The 13,515-nt window shown below is 41.2% G+C and overlaps 1 protein-coding gene across 1 annotated transcript in view; it reads right to left on the reverse strand.

Annotated features, from left to right (window-relative positions):
• Positions 1–13,515, reverse strand: part of cep290 (centrosomal protein 290) — a 60,350-nt gene that overhangs the window by 5,861 nt on the left and 40,974 nt on the right. The window contains exons 36-42 of the mRNA XM_049573024.1: positions 9,457–9,670; positions 8,873–9,010; positions 7,365–7,586; positions 6,751–6,873; positions 6,531–6,673; positions 4,025–4,180; positions 1,556–1,679 (exon numbers count right to left, since the gene is read on the reverse strand). Of these exons, the coding sequence (XP_049428981.1) occupies positions 1,556–1,679; positions 4,025–4,180; positions 6,531–6,673; positions 6,751–6,873; positions 7,365–7,586; positions 8,873–9,010; positions 9,457–9,670 (1,120 nt within the window). The remainder of the gene's footprint in view (positions 1–1,555; positions 1,680–4,024; positions 4,181–6,530; positions 6,674–6,750; positions 6,874–7,364; positions 7,587–8,872; positions 9,011–9,456; positions 9,671–13,515) is intronic.

Below are 13,515 nucleotides of genomic sequence, written 5' to 3' on the forward strand. Positions count from 1 at the left end.
GATCATTCCTCCTGTTACTCATAAACCTCTCCGGATGTTTGCTGAGTGAGGCGCTGGAGGCCACATCTGGATCTGCTGAGCAAGATGGTTCTGGATCATCCTCATAATGTGTAGTCTCAGCCTCCTCATCCTTCAGCTCAGCTTCTTCTCCGGCCTCCTCTGGCTTTTCTTCACAGATTCCCACATCATCATCCTCTGTATCTGGATCATCGTGTTCTCTGCCACCCTCTTTATTCACGGTTTCAGAGCCAGTTTCTGCTGCAGCTGGCTCAGAGGAGGACTTAACTGATCCTGGTCTTTCTGATGGATCCTCAGGATCAGGCTCACTTCCTCTTGTCGTCTGTGTTTCTTCCTTTTCTTCACCCTTATCGACATCAGAACCACCTGTGACGTCTTGTGTACTCTCTAAAATATCTGCTTCTGTCTCATCTTCTTTAACACGACTGGTGTCATCTTCTGCTGCTGTGTTTTGGGCAACATCTGGACTCAGTCGCTCTTGTTCAGCACAAACATCTTCTGCTCCCACAGAGCTGGTTTGAGTTTGTCTTGCTACTCGTCTCTTCTTTGGCGCCCTCTGTTGGTCAGCGGGGTCTCTAACAGCTTCAGTGCTGACAGAGCGGCTGCAGGATACAGCAGGACGCCGAGCTGCATTCCCTTCACATGACTCATCCATAACATCAAAAGTCAGAGAGCAAATCCCTCTGGAGGCCCAGGAGGATGAACTTCTGGGCTTCACAGCCAATGAATCAGAATAAATCCCGTGAAGAAGATACATAAAGAAAGAGAGTGAAGAATGATGAACAGAGAGATAAAAGGAAAACATGTTTGGCTCTTTAAAACAGAACAGAGAGAGAGAGAGAGAGAGAGAGAGAGAGAGAGAGAGAGAGAGAGAGAGAGAGAGATCAGACAGAGAGGAGAAAATGTCTTGTTCAGTACATGAAGTGATGTGTGGTGTGGACTGTTCATACTGCAGCACGTGTGAGGTGTTGGAATCTCTTTAGCATGTCTACGTTAGGGGTGTAACAGCACAGAGAATAACAGTTTGGTACATTTTCAATACAGTAAAAAAGTAGAACAGTCTGGATTTAATGGACTCATTTAAGTCTGGGTGAAGTAAAATAAGTGATTTCTTTCTAAACACATTAAACTTGTTAGAAAATACTTGTTGAAAACGTGAACAGACTGTGATCTGTGTCGTATTGAACTGCGGAGTTATGCTGTTTAACTGTTTACAGCATTTCTGTGTCTGACTATATCAAACTACATTACCACTGTTGTTTCTGTCACTCACTGTGTGTCAGCAGTGAGTTTTCTCCGTCCCACGAACTCTCTGAGCTCTTTCAGTCTAATAAATACATGAATAAAAATCCCTGTTAAATGTCACAGTCACATAAACACAAACTGAACAGCCATCAGCAGTTACTGCACCCTGCTGTGGGTGTTAGCTTTGTGCTAACGTTAGCTGCTGTTAGCTGCTTAAGAGAGTCTGTTTTTAACAATCTCCTGTACATTCATCACAACCATCATGTTGTCCTACATGTTGATGAGCACTCACAGAGGGTCTTGATGGCGGCTCTTTGGATATCTGGTTCTCTAAGGCGTGCACTCTCTCTTCCAGGTAGCGGTTCCTCACGGTCAGATTCTCCATGGCGTCGTCACGAGGTAAAGCCTGGTGCTGCCTGCAAGTTCAAGGTGTGGTTAGAGTAGTCGTAGTCAGGGGTGTAAATACAGACAGTGTAGGTAGTATGGCTTCACTGTGAGGTGGGGGGTCCACAGAGACAGTGGGCCCTCTAACAGTGTGTTTGGTGGAAAATGGGCCCTTATGAGTGATCGCCACCCTGTAAATCTGTCTGTGTTCAGAGAAGAACTCTCATTACATTAAAACTGTGATACTTGCTATAAAAACCTCTGAGAAAGGGAAAACCATCTGTGTCATGTTTATTTTTTCTATATTTGTAGAATAGTTGGTAACACAAGTTGACATTGTTTGGGTTGTCTTGATTATGACAAATTGACATTAATCAAAATGACATTACCAGAAGATGTCTTTGTGTTAATGTCAAGTTGTCACAATAAGGACATCCCAAACAAATTTAATGTCAATTTGTCATGACAAAAAACAAATGACACTTAATGACAGCAGTCATAAAACTTTATGACATGTACATAATGTTCATGACAGTGTCATGTCACTCTTATGTAGACACCTTTAAGTAAAGTGTTACCAAATAGTCAGTAACATCTATGACAAAATTATATGTTCATTTTATAACTATAAATCAACTGGTATTTTTTGTCATGTACAGATATGCAGTGATGATTTCTGGTACAGACTGCGCAGTCTGAGGAAGAGCATCACGCTCGAAACGTCACGCAACATAAAAATTTGCATACGGGAGCTCTTTTGGTGTGCGGATCGCTTATTTCTTTTTTCATGCTTTTGATACTTTGTTATCCAGCACCCAACCCAGTGGGCTTCGGGGATGTGCGTGTCCTATTTTTTACTTTTGTTATATTATCTGTGTCAAGTCTCTGATCATGTAATAAGACGATACGCACATGACAGCATGCACTGGGGCCCGTCATAACTACCTTATGCCAACAGTAGTAGCAGCTGTACTTTAAGTAGATTAGTGCTTATCATTCATGTTACTTTATATTTTAATGATGTTCTTTTATTGCTTCCAGCATTTATAAAATTTAAAATCAGTGTAAACTTTCACAGTAAAGGTGGAGTTAAATCCAGTTAAATATTAACTTCATCTGAAGGGTCAACTGCCAAGAACGTTGATCTAATAAATGAATACTGGCTGATTAACAGATACAGTTGGTATTTATCAACCTGGGGCCTATTTCCCATGTTTTTGTGTCTAAAAGAAGTTAACTGGAAACAACATTTTTAAAATTGATTCAGAGTGAAAGAAGGAGCCAGGCTGATGTTAACACTCAGCACATGTTGACATGGTCGATTTACGTCCACTAAAAGTGTTGTTTTTGCCACTGGCAGGCTGAAATGTTCTTACTCTGGCATAAAATAAGTGCACCTGCAAACTCACCATCGGGTTCTAATTTAATTTAGCTTCATCTATTTACACCTTCACTCTTCCCTTCACCTGTTCCTCTTGTTCCAACTCATTCCCCCTTTTTACTGCTTCATCAAGTCATTTTTTTTCTCCACCTGTCTTGTCTCCCACATAGTTTTGTTCCTGTCATGTCTTTCACTTGTTCTGTGCCTGTATCGCCTTATTAAGAAGAAAAAAAAAAAATCATCTTTGTCCAATAATGGTGATGAAGGTAATACATCACAAATTATTACACTACAGAATTCCATGAAATTTAGACTTAGGATAAAAAATATTACGTTAAATATGTGGCTCAGATTAAAATGATATCCAGTTACCAGGATGGTTCTGCAGGGCTTTTAGCTCCGCCTCAGGTTTGTAATTAGCTAAACGCAGACGCATTACTTTAATTTGTTTTCTAATAACAGGCCGACAATCCAAACTTTGAAGCTGTCACTCAGTGGATCCTGCACTGAGCAGGTCAATGACTACACAATCACTTAAAAGGAGCAGTGTGAAGGATTTCAGTGACGTCTAGCTCTGAGGCTGAACACCAACCAACTGAATACCCTTCCTCTCCACCCTCCCTGTCCCAGCCGCTATACCTTTGGGTAAAATAAAGCACAAAAAGCCCTCTCTAAAGCCAGTGTTTGGTTTGTCCATTATGGGCTACTATAGAAACATGCCAGAGGGCTCTGTGGAAGAGTGCTGGCTTCCCACGTAGACATAAAAGGATTATTCTATATTCTAATGAAAACACAAATCATAATTTCAGGTGATTCTACACTAAAGAAAACATTGTCAGTATTTCATGTTCTATTTCTGACTCCTTAAATCCTACATCATGCTCCTTTAAGTATCTAGATGAATGTAAACTAAATCATTGTCACTCGTAACATCTCTGTTCCAAATGTCCTGATTTAAGTATTTTGTTTTGTCTCATTTTAAAGACTGCCTCATACTTTATGGTGAGGATCTGTGTCTCCAGGTCTGAGTTCTTCTTCTTCAGCTCTTCAATCTCTTTCTCCATTTCAGCAGATCGAACTCCGACCACCTGATCAGCCGTCACACCTCGACCCTTCAGCTTCTTCTGCAGCGCACTCTTCTCCTGCTCCAGTCTGTACACACAGTAAAACACAGGTTGGAAGAAGAAGGCTGAAAATGTAAAAAACACTTTTAAATTTGAAAGTAGTGATAGCTTTTCATCGTCAGATTGAATTCTGTCATTATATGTACAATTTCCTGACAGAAAAAGTTCACTGCTTCTGTGTTACTAACTTCCAACATGGAGCCCTGTCAACGTTACTTTACTGTACATTACTTCACTGAGTGAGCGACCAGGCAAAAAAAAAAAAAAGGAAAAGTTGGAAACAACTGAATGTAATAAAGTTTGTCTGGGACATTTGGGAATGGACTGATAATGTATATAAAGCTGATGAATCAATTAGTTGTTCAACTAAAAATTAATATATTTTGATAAACAACTGATTATTTCAGTCATTTAAAAGAAAAGTCTTTTTGTAGTTTCTCAAATGTGTGAACTGCAGCTTTTCTTTGTTTTATATAAAAGTATATTAAATCTTTTTGAAGATGTCACTGCTGAAAATTAGAACAGGCCTCTTATCTCCAGTTAACATTTTATATACAAAACAGTTAAAACCTGTTTCCCACCAGCGTCATACGAAACCTCCTAAATAGTGCCCATATCGACTCCACACAACATAAACCTATCAAGCCCCTTTCCAGTGCCTCTTGAAGGCGGGAATTTCACGTTATTATATCACCTCGTTGTTCTCATGAAAGGTGCGACCGCAGAATGGGGGAACAGAGTTGTCTCACCTTTAAGGTGACACTGGAGGTAATAACAGCACCAAAACAATGTCTGTATAAAAGGGACAGCTGACAGAAAGGTGTGACATTTTATCAACCTGTGATGTGTGCAACTCAGTGCAGGAGATTTAAAAAGTAGCAGTTAGCAGCTAACTCAAAGAAGAAGGACAGCGGCTGAAAATGTCCACAAATTGTGAAAACAGTGAGGTCCAGGAGCTCCTTACCCTCCGAGCAGAGGACGAGATCAGCCACCATATAACAGGGATGATACTTGATTGTTAATGTGCTGCTGACGCGTATGTTACATGTCACGGCCATCATGCCTCTTTTGATTCTGCCATGTAAGCATGCTGTCTAAAATCACACGCTGGAGTGACATGATGCCATTGTTGTTTGGTTCTGTGTTAAAAATACAAAGGAGGCGTAAAGAAGGGACTTCATGTCGGCTCTACAGCGCCATCTCTGTGTAAAAAAGGGCTGTTAACTACACAATACATAGACTAACTGGACCTCAAATTTGATGCTAACGCTAGCTTTTGTGCCTTGTCCCGTACTGTGACAAACATATAACGTTAGCAAACTGCTACGCGATCTCAAACCATATATTGTCCTTTTGTTTGGTTGTTGAGGTAGTCGTTCCAAATTTTACAAGATATCCTGCCCATTTTTGTCAAAGTCAACGATATATTTCTGATAAAAATCCACTGAAATCACTCAGTACGTTTCCATGACATCAGAGAAAATGGATTTATTGTGTCAGTCCGACTAAAACTGGACTTTAAAATCCATGTAAACATGTTAGTGCGACTGAAATCATACTAAACCGAATCCAGATATTGGGATTCAGAGTGGAATTTGAGGCGCTCTGGGCATGCTCCACAGTTTCCGCCCCGGGCTTTGACCCGGTAGTCCAATAGCATTAGAAGAAGTCAGTAACAACATGGAGAAATCTACATCCAGAGCTGTGACTTTTTGGACGGACCAAATGTACAGAGCTGTAAAGTTGTCCACCATGGTACCAGTTAGCTGCTAGCTAACCGTAGCTAACTTGTTTGTCCATTGTTTGGTCTGTGACGTAATAGATCAACAGGAAAAAGGTCCAATACTAACAAGCTGAAAGGGGGCATATCTCCACCTATCGTAGAGGAGTCGCACATACTTGGCTCAATAAATGGATTCCCCTCCCGTGCTTGTATACTGGGACAAGGACAGCAGGCCAGTTAAATGGCCTCGTCCAGCTGGACCTGTGGCTCCACTTCACTGTGACTGGAAAAGTACTGAGTGCCCATCCAAACATTTTTTCTTCACAAGAATGTTCCGCAGGATGTGAGCACGCCCTCGTAAGAACACACAAAATTAGTTTTTAAACATTTCTGTGCAAATTTTTCCAGATGAAAATCCGTGCTTGGTGTAAAATGGCTTTAATTAAGAAAATCATCTGCAGATTAAATACAAATGTAAATAATTATAACAATTACACTTGCAGCCCTGATTATCACAATCATTTCAAGTTTCATGTCATGTTTCTCGTACTGTCATCCGGAACCAAATGTTCTGAGCTGCTTATTGCAGCTTTAAGTCATTAGCGTCTACAGATCAAAGAACATTGAATGATGTATGTAGGATGTTCACACTGACCTGGCATAGAGGTCTTTGAGAGTGCTGAGCTGTTTGGACAGAGATTCATTCTCTCGTTCCTTCTCCTTCAATAAATTCTTCACCTTCTCCATCTTGGCCTGCCATCTCTTCCCCTCCTCCCAGCGCACAATTTCACCTTTGGTCTGCCGGATAAACAAGTCGTACATCAAGCGAACGTGCAAACGAATGGCGGTGCTAATAATAGAAGTGATGCTCAAACCTTTTCATGACCATCCGGAACATCCTTCATGTCTGCTCTTTTCTCCAGGTCCGACTCGAGCTTCCTGATCTTCCTCTGCAGATTCTCGATGGTGGGCCCCTTCCCATCTGCTTCTGGTTGATTCTGATCGTCAACATATAGAAAAGATCTTCATAGCACCTCATTTTGTTAAACAGGATGACCGTCCATCTCCACTGTACACCAACAGGCCCTCCATTCTCTTGTTAAGTCAGTAAGGTGTGTCCACATGATGTGGTGCTGACACTGTGTCATGTGGCTGTTGTTAAGTGAATCACTTTTTTTTTTTTTTTGTTAAAATATTTTTTGGGGAAATTTTTAGCCTTTATTTGACAGGACAGACAAGCGTGAAGGGGGGAGAGAGAGAGGGAGTGACATGCAGCAAAGGGCCACAGGCTGGAGTCGAACCTGGGCTGCTAGGGCAACAGTCTTGTACATGGGGCGCCTGCTCTACCACTAAGCCACCAACGCCCCTTAAGTGAATCACTTTAAAGCTTATGTAACAACAACAGCGACAATAAGCTCCAGATCCGAGTCAAACCGAGCTGCGTGCTTCCTCACAAATCACCGTCTCCACACTCCTCAGAAACACTGACCTGCAGGGCGCTGCTGAGCCTCTTGATCTGCTGCTTCAGCTCCTGGACTTCCTGCTCTCTGTCCTCCTTCTCAGCCTGCAGGCGTCTCTGGGTTTTCTGACTCCTCTGGAGGTCCTGGTTCAGACCGTCCACTTCCTCTTTCAGACTGTTCTCGCGGCCTCTGGCTGCTTTGGCAGACTCCTTCGCAGCTTGAAGTTCTTCATTAAGTTCTTGCAACCGTGCCTTTGTCCAAAAAGGGATTTTCCAATTTAACAGTTAAGTGGCTGTTACATACCTCATAAATTCAATTTAGGACTATTTAACGATCTTTATAATCCACTATTTATAACACTGAATTAAGACAGTTTTAAGACACACTAAACTACAATTACCACAGCTACAGCACCAGTCAAGTTTCTCTTAAACTGAAAACACACGCGCCGCCGTGGCGCTGCACATCATGTGACGCATCACGTGCTGCCCCTTGCACACATTGCACACAATGCGCTGCAGCTTGTCAACAGACACACACAAACAGACACCACACAAAGTTATTAATACTATTACTGACAGATCTGTACTGCATCCACCTCTGCATCAGCTTAAAATCATGTGTGGACAGCCGCTAATTAAACTTACTACATAATTACATAAATGTATTTAATTCTGGGAAGGCGATGCTAGAAATAGAACAGTGGCTTGAAGTGCTGCAGTGCGGCACGTCCAGGAGCGCCGACATGCATCTTGCCGCCGCTGGTGTGGGGTTTGTACATTGCACAATCAGCGCAGTGTCAAGATTGTGTGAGTCACCAATTCAGTATCTGACCAAATGTCTCCCCTTCTGTTCCTGAGATATGACGTTAAAACATGATGATATCACAGTCAAGCTGACCTTTGACCTTTTGACCTTCATTATTTTTTCCTGTTAAACATTTGTGTGAAGGGTTTTTTTCATAATCAGCGTATGAATTCTTCAGCTGTAGCCAAAAACCTTCAACCACAAAATTCCAGTCAGTTTATTCTTGTGAGTGGATGTTTCTGCCAAATTTGAAGAAATTCCCTCAAGGTGTTCCTGAGATACTGTGTTGACAAGCATGGTACGGATGGACGTACAGACGTACTAACAAACCTGAAAACACAATGCCTCTACCCAAAGTTATCGACGGCGCAGAGGCATAAAAATCATGAAATCCTACTTCCCATGTCTGAGTATTTTTAAGACTTTGGAAAGACTGGTTTAAAACATTTTAATGCCAATTTTGGCCTCATCTTAGCTTAATGAATTTTTTAAGGATCTGCAGGATTGCAGCCTTCCTTTTGCAAAGATAAGCTGACTTCATAAAGAAAACCACTTAAACTGCACTTAATAGATTTTGTTCATCTGGAGATAACGTGCAGATTTTTCTCCCCATCGACAAATCGATTGGTTGAAGAGTAGAAAGAACGTCAGTCGATCAAGATTTTCTCTGGTCGGTTCTCGCCAGCGTGGAGCATTAAAAAAGTGTGTTGTTAGGATAAAGTAGTCCCACCTTTAGCTCTTTGGTGTGTCTGTCAACCAGCATCTGTACATTTAGACTCTCCTCTTTCTGTGCAGCGCTGGCGATGACCTGCTGCTCTGCGGCTGACGTCATCTCTGCTCGCAGCTCCAGCAGAGCCTTACTGAGAGCCTGAGGACGCAGGGAGCAAACAGACGGCAGATATGATGAACATGATGAGGGCAGAGGTCAGACCTCATTTCACAGTTAATGAACCATCATCCATTTCTTCATGGTGTACTTCCTGCCTCACTCCTTCTTGGTATGAACTTGATAAATGACATTTCTTTGTGTTCGTGGTGAAAAATCACAGAACTCAGCTGCAGTTTTGACAAATAATAAAATTAAATAATCAGTATGAATAATTAAAAATGCTTTGTGCACTTTAAAAATCCTGAAACTGATATCCAGATCAGCAGAGTCTCAGGATATCAGAAGGAAAACCCAAAAGGAAACACACCACCAACAGAAAGCATTTCCTCATTCTGTCGACATCAATCAGGGGATTTTAGCGAGGCGACAGGACTCATCACTCACAACACACAAACACAAAGTAAACTTATGTGATAAAGAAGTACCTTGAGCTGTTTCTCTTTCTGGCCGAGCTGCGCCTTCAGTCGCTCCACCAGGTTCTTCATGGTGTTGCTGGGGGAGCGGACGTTGGCCTCCTTCTGTGCTGCTAGCTCAGTCCGGAGGTAGTTCAGCTCCTTCTCCATCTGGGACACCTGACTCGTCTGATCCTCGGTCTCACCGGTCAGAGCTTTCACCTGGGTGGCATGATGCTCCTCCAGCCTGCAACAAATCCCTCTGTTAGTTTGATAAGATACAGGTTTTATTAACTTGTGTTACATCATTTAAAAAACCTTTAACATGACTTCTAATCGGTATATGACAGCGGAGGTACTTTAGGCTCACTTCAGGTCATTACTAATGACTCTGTACAGCAGGGGCGCAGCAGCTAATGTGGTGGGCACGAAGTGAAGTCACGATTAGAGATAATAAAAATCACAAACTCTAAATGTTAACCTGCAGTAAACATAGCACAATGAATACAAGAAAGAAGTTCATGTTGATTTAAGCAGATATAAAGCTGCACCTTTTGTAAATACATCCAAGGTGTCTAAAACTATTAACAAGTATGAGGTGAGACACTCCAGGTGAGCTTTTTTCATTTGCCGGTCAATTTTAAGATTTCAAGCTACTTTGCTTCCATGACTTTTTTCAGACGAGTGGGGAAAAAAAAACGTCCAAAACACACATATAAATAACAATATAAGTAAGAGTTCAGACTTCACGTTTCTGTGATTTGTCTCACCATTGTTCTCCATCCTGTGTGTAAAGATGTGTGTGTATATATTCATAATTATTTTTTCTGGGTATCTCGTCTCATGTTTTTCTGTGGTTTTATAAACGTTATTTTTTCATTATTTTCTATTTGTTTCATCTGTCATGTCGTCATCTGAGTCACGTGATGGCCTCTTCATACCTGTGTTGTGTGATTCTTTAAAGCCCTGACGAAGACGTGCAGTGGTTGAAACATACTGGCTCTTTAAAAGATTCAGCCACTACAATAAAGGCTTTTTAAGACGTCAACCCTTGTTTTTCTGTATTTCTGGACAGCCTGGATTGCCTTCCGATGTAGACACATAGAAGTGTTTATTTTAGTCCAGATTTCGGTTCTGGAAATGTATGCAAAAAGTGCATTTTAATGAACAGATAATCTGATTATAGATAACACCTTATTTACAAATTTAAACATAAAGATTCAGAAAACTTGTGATAAAAAAATAACTGTAACTGGGGTTAATTTCAATACCTTTTTAAGACTTTTTTAAGACCTTCCAAAAAACCTTAAGATCTCATTGCCACTTCAAGCTTTAACTTAATAAACAGTTGTAGTTTGCAATTAAATCTATGGAGCACAAACATACAACAGAACTCAGATGAGAAGGATTTTTTATTGTCTTTTGCTCCTCTGTTTGGCGCCTGGACGTTGCGTGATGTCGCACAGGTACGCACAAGGCCCCGAGTGGCAGTCCGGGTGTGCCTACCTACATATCATTGTTTGTAATAGTCGCGAGGAGGAAAATAAATTATACATTCATGGATACTTTTTGTCAAAGCTTGAATGCCAAGAAAATTTAATACTTCATAAAATCACAATTAAGACTTTTTAATACTTTTTAAGGGCCTTAATTTTCCAACATTTGATTTATCAACTTTTAATACTTTTTAAGACCCCGCGGACACCCTGAGTAATCAACTGACTTTAACTAATGTTATTACTATCCTAAAACATTCTCCAGGTCCTCTGAAACTCTGCAGGACTTATTTCCACCCTGCCCAGCAGCGGTACCGTGGCGAACAGTCCCTAACTGCAGGGAGAATGGAGCAGGCTTCCCCGGAGGTCCGCCGCTTTTCCCGGTCCCTCGTCTCCTCCACACTTTGACTTATTTCCACGCTACTGACAGTGGGACTTATATTCATTGTGCCGACAGTGGCTTGGAAAACCGCCCATAACCGTGTCACACGGGGAAGAGGGAAGAGCGAAGGAGGCTGGAGTTCCTCCAACATTTGTGGTTAGATTATCATATTTTTTTATTGACAAAAAGGCTGCTTTGGCTGATTTTTTTATGTGCACATGTGCCCCTAAATATTTTTTACAGTTCGCACACACCTATTTTTAGTCGCAAATGCGAGTGAAACGCTCGCACTGTCGAGCCCTGTGATATGTGTTAGTTAGCATTTTTACCACGGTACTTTATTTTTGGTCTAAAATTGTGTGAAATTTTACAATACATATCTTTATGGGCCTTTTTTCACTAAATTAGTTTTCTTCTCATGATCTGAACCAAAAATCTCCTCATCAGTAAACTTTACATTCAGAGGGGTTTGTTCGTATGTCATTCACAGCCTGATTTATTGAACGTTTTATTCCTAAAAACATGGTTTAAAAAAAAAAAAAAAAAAAAAAATCTCCCCTAAGTCAGGTTAGGGGCATTCTTAGGACAGGACAGTTGCACATGTGTCATTAAACAAAGGAGTTAGTTGTTTTCTACCAGGGGACATAATGTTCCTGCCTGATGTGCAACACTGTTACAGTGCTTTCATACACACAGTCACTTTGGCAGGTCACTCCTTATATCAAAAATTTTAACAGCCATTTCTGTCACTGGTTGGCCAGTCAGGTTTACCACATGTAAGACAATTTATCTACAGAGTAGGAAGATATTTCTGTCATGCAAGTTTATTTTGCATGCTCAGCAGATGTGTTTGACACTCAGAGTGATAGTTATCAGTTTGTTTCAGCTCACGTCAGAAAACATTTCTGAGTCCGTCTGATCAGCTACAAAACATCCGTGGATGATTTATTTTTTGCATGAATCAGTTACAGCCAATTAGCAGTGAGCTCCAGAAAGCTGCCTGATGTCTGCTGTGATAGAACGGAAAACTGCTGAGATATACACCGAGCTGCCACTTTATAAGTTACACCATACTACCCAGCTGAAGCTAATGCAATTCAACACAGTGACCCTGCAATGTACCCTGCGTCATATTTAGCTTTTGTTTGGACCTGAGAAGTGCCGATGCCGAGTCAACTTGTCCTTTAAAAATGTCACTGAGTGTGTTCCTGTGTGCCTGAAATACAAACGTCCCAATGCACTACTGAACCCTTGAAAGCCTTCTTTAATCTACTTTGCTTTAGCTGCTTTTTGTTAAACTTTTAACCCCTTTGAATTTTACCCTTAAGTCGCTTTAAGGTTGTTAAAATCATCTTATTCCTCACTGTCTGACAGTGCCAGCTTGTTCCACCTCTTCATTGAAACTGTGTGGTCTTTACACAGACAGACAGAATCAAAGTCATCAGCCCGAGATCCACAATGAACATACATGAATAATGAACCTTGTGTTTCGAAACCTGCATTCATTCAGGGAATTATGGGAACAAAAAATCTGTTGTTGCACAGTAATATTAAACTGTTGACAGGTGGTATTTAAGATGTGTGACATTCCTTAAGGCCTTTAGTCCAGAACATTTATTAAGGGACTTTTTCAGGCTTTAAGGGCTCCTCATGTGCCCCAGAGCTGAACTCACTGACACTGATCCCCTGTCCCTGTTCTTTAAGTGCTGTAAATTACTATCGGGCTTTTCACACATTAGGTGTAATCCTGGATGAGATCCCAATTAGCCAAGTGCTTACAGTTACATTAGTGCTCCACATTTTACCCTTACAACTTCAATGTGTGATTATTCCTTTGTTAATCTGGGGTTCACCTTCTGCCCGCCGTACACCCAACGACTCTTCAAGTGATTTCAGTCACAGACAAATTTCCAAAAGTCAGAATAAAATGATGAGAATTTTTCCAGAGTTGTGGCACGCTCCTGTGATCTCGATTGTCTGATGTAAGGCCTTCTCAGCACTCACTCTGAGCTGTCTTAAGTTAAGTCTTTCTCTCGTATCGACATTCTGATAAAATCAAACATGTCAGATTCTGTCATTAGTTTTTAGCCTCGATCGATGCTGTAAACGTTGTCAACAAACAGGAAACCAGGGTCCGAGAAATCAGCTCCTTCTGAATGGGAACTGTGCTAGTGTTTGAAAACTGTGCGAAAAACTGTATTGAAATGTTTGTAA

This window comes from Epinephelus fuscoguttatus, linkage group LG4 (assembly GCF_011397635.1).
Source record: "Epinephelus fuscoguttatus linkage group LG4, E.fuscoguttatus.final_Chr_v1".
Classification (NCBI taxonomy): Eukaryota; Metazoa; Chordata; class Actinopteri; order Perciformes; family Serranidae; genus Epinephelus; species Epinephelus fuscoguttatus.